At 58.6% G+C, this 1,063-nt stretch overlaps 1 protein-coding gene across 1 annotated transcript in view; it reads left to right on the top strand.

The window, feature by feature from the left end:
* Nucleotides 1-46: 46 nt before the first annotated feature.
* Nucleotides 47-1,063, top strand: part of COL11A1 (collagen type XI alpha 1 chain) — a 123,737-nt gene continuing 122,720 nt past the window's right edge. Inside the window, 1 exon segment of the mRNA XM_031057870.1 lies at nucleotides 47-436. Within this exon segment, the coding sequence (XP_030913730.1) occupies nucleotides 322-436 (115 nt within the window). The 5' untranslated portion in view covers nucleotides 47-321.

Here is a 1,063-nt window from a genome sequence, read left to right as displayed (position 1 = left end):
AGTCGGGCTCCAGGGGTGGCCCTGGGAGCCGCTCGCCCAGCCCTCTGACGGGATGAAGCCTTTAGGGGGATGCGGAGCTCTTTGCATTTTGATTAAAGCCCCTCATCTCCCCTCAGTCTGAAGGCAGGGCACCGGGGAGGACGGGTCGGAGGGGCCTGTGCAAGGCCGGGCAGAGCGGGAGAGGGGCGAGAGAGAAAACCTTCTCTCCGTTTATCACATATGGCTCTATAGGAGAACTCATCTCTGGGAATATAGTGGAAAGGACGGAGCAGGTATAAACTGAAGGCGCCCGCGTTTAATTCACACTTGTGGGTGCCCAGCATGGAGATGCAGAGATGGTTCACAAAGTGGAAAACGAGAAGGTGGCCCTGGGATTCGGCTGTAACCGTGCTCATCACCTTCGCTTTCCTTCTTCGGGCTGCAGAGGTCAGAGGAGGTAAGAAAGCTAAGGGGAGCCGGGAGTCCAGCCGCCTCTCTCCCTTCCTCGGGGAAAGGACCCCGGGCACGGCTGAGGCCGCGTTCCAGAGGAAACCTGTCAGAGCGGCTCCCGCTGCTGGGGAGGCGAGAGCGCTCCTGCAGCCGGCTCCGGGCGCGGAGACCCGCGGGGAGCCCCCGGCAGCGCGGGCTGGGACGTCTCTCCCAGGTGCCGCCAAGGGACGGCTCTCGGTCAGCCGTAAACTTTGGATGTGTTTTTAATGAGGTAAAGGAGATGTACCGGCAGGGTGGGAAAACGAAATACTTGTTGCACAGAGAGACTTATCCTCTTTCAGCACTGGACTCTTGTTTTGTGGAGTGTGCGTCCTACTTTGTTTTGTTGAGCTGCTGAAGTTCACCAGATTGTGACTGAAATTGACCGCCTTCTCCTCGGAGGGGCAAGGAAATGGAAAGTTGGGGGTGGAGGCTCTCTGCTCTCTTCGTTTTCCTCGCTTTTATTTTTTCTTTTGCAACGGGTTATACTGGTCAAAAAGTTTTCTAGGGCGCAAGCGGAGGAGAAAACACACCCGCAGGGGCCCTTTGCCAGCCGCTGCAGAGGGCAGCTCCCGGGGCAGCGGCGCCCCCCCGG

This window comes from Geospiza fortis, unplaced genomic scaffold, assembly GCF_000277835.1.
Source record: "Geospiza fortis unplaced genomic scaffold, GeoFor_1.0 scaffold403, whole genome shotgun sequence".
In the NCBI taxonomy this organism is placed as follows: domain Eukaryota; kingdom Metazoa; phylum Chordata; class Aves; order Passeriformes; family Thraupidae; genus Geospiza; species Geospiza fortis.
This window is presented reverse-complemented; position numbering and strand designations above follow the sequence as displayed.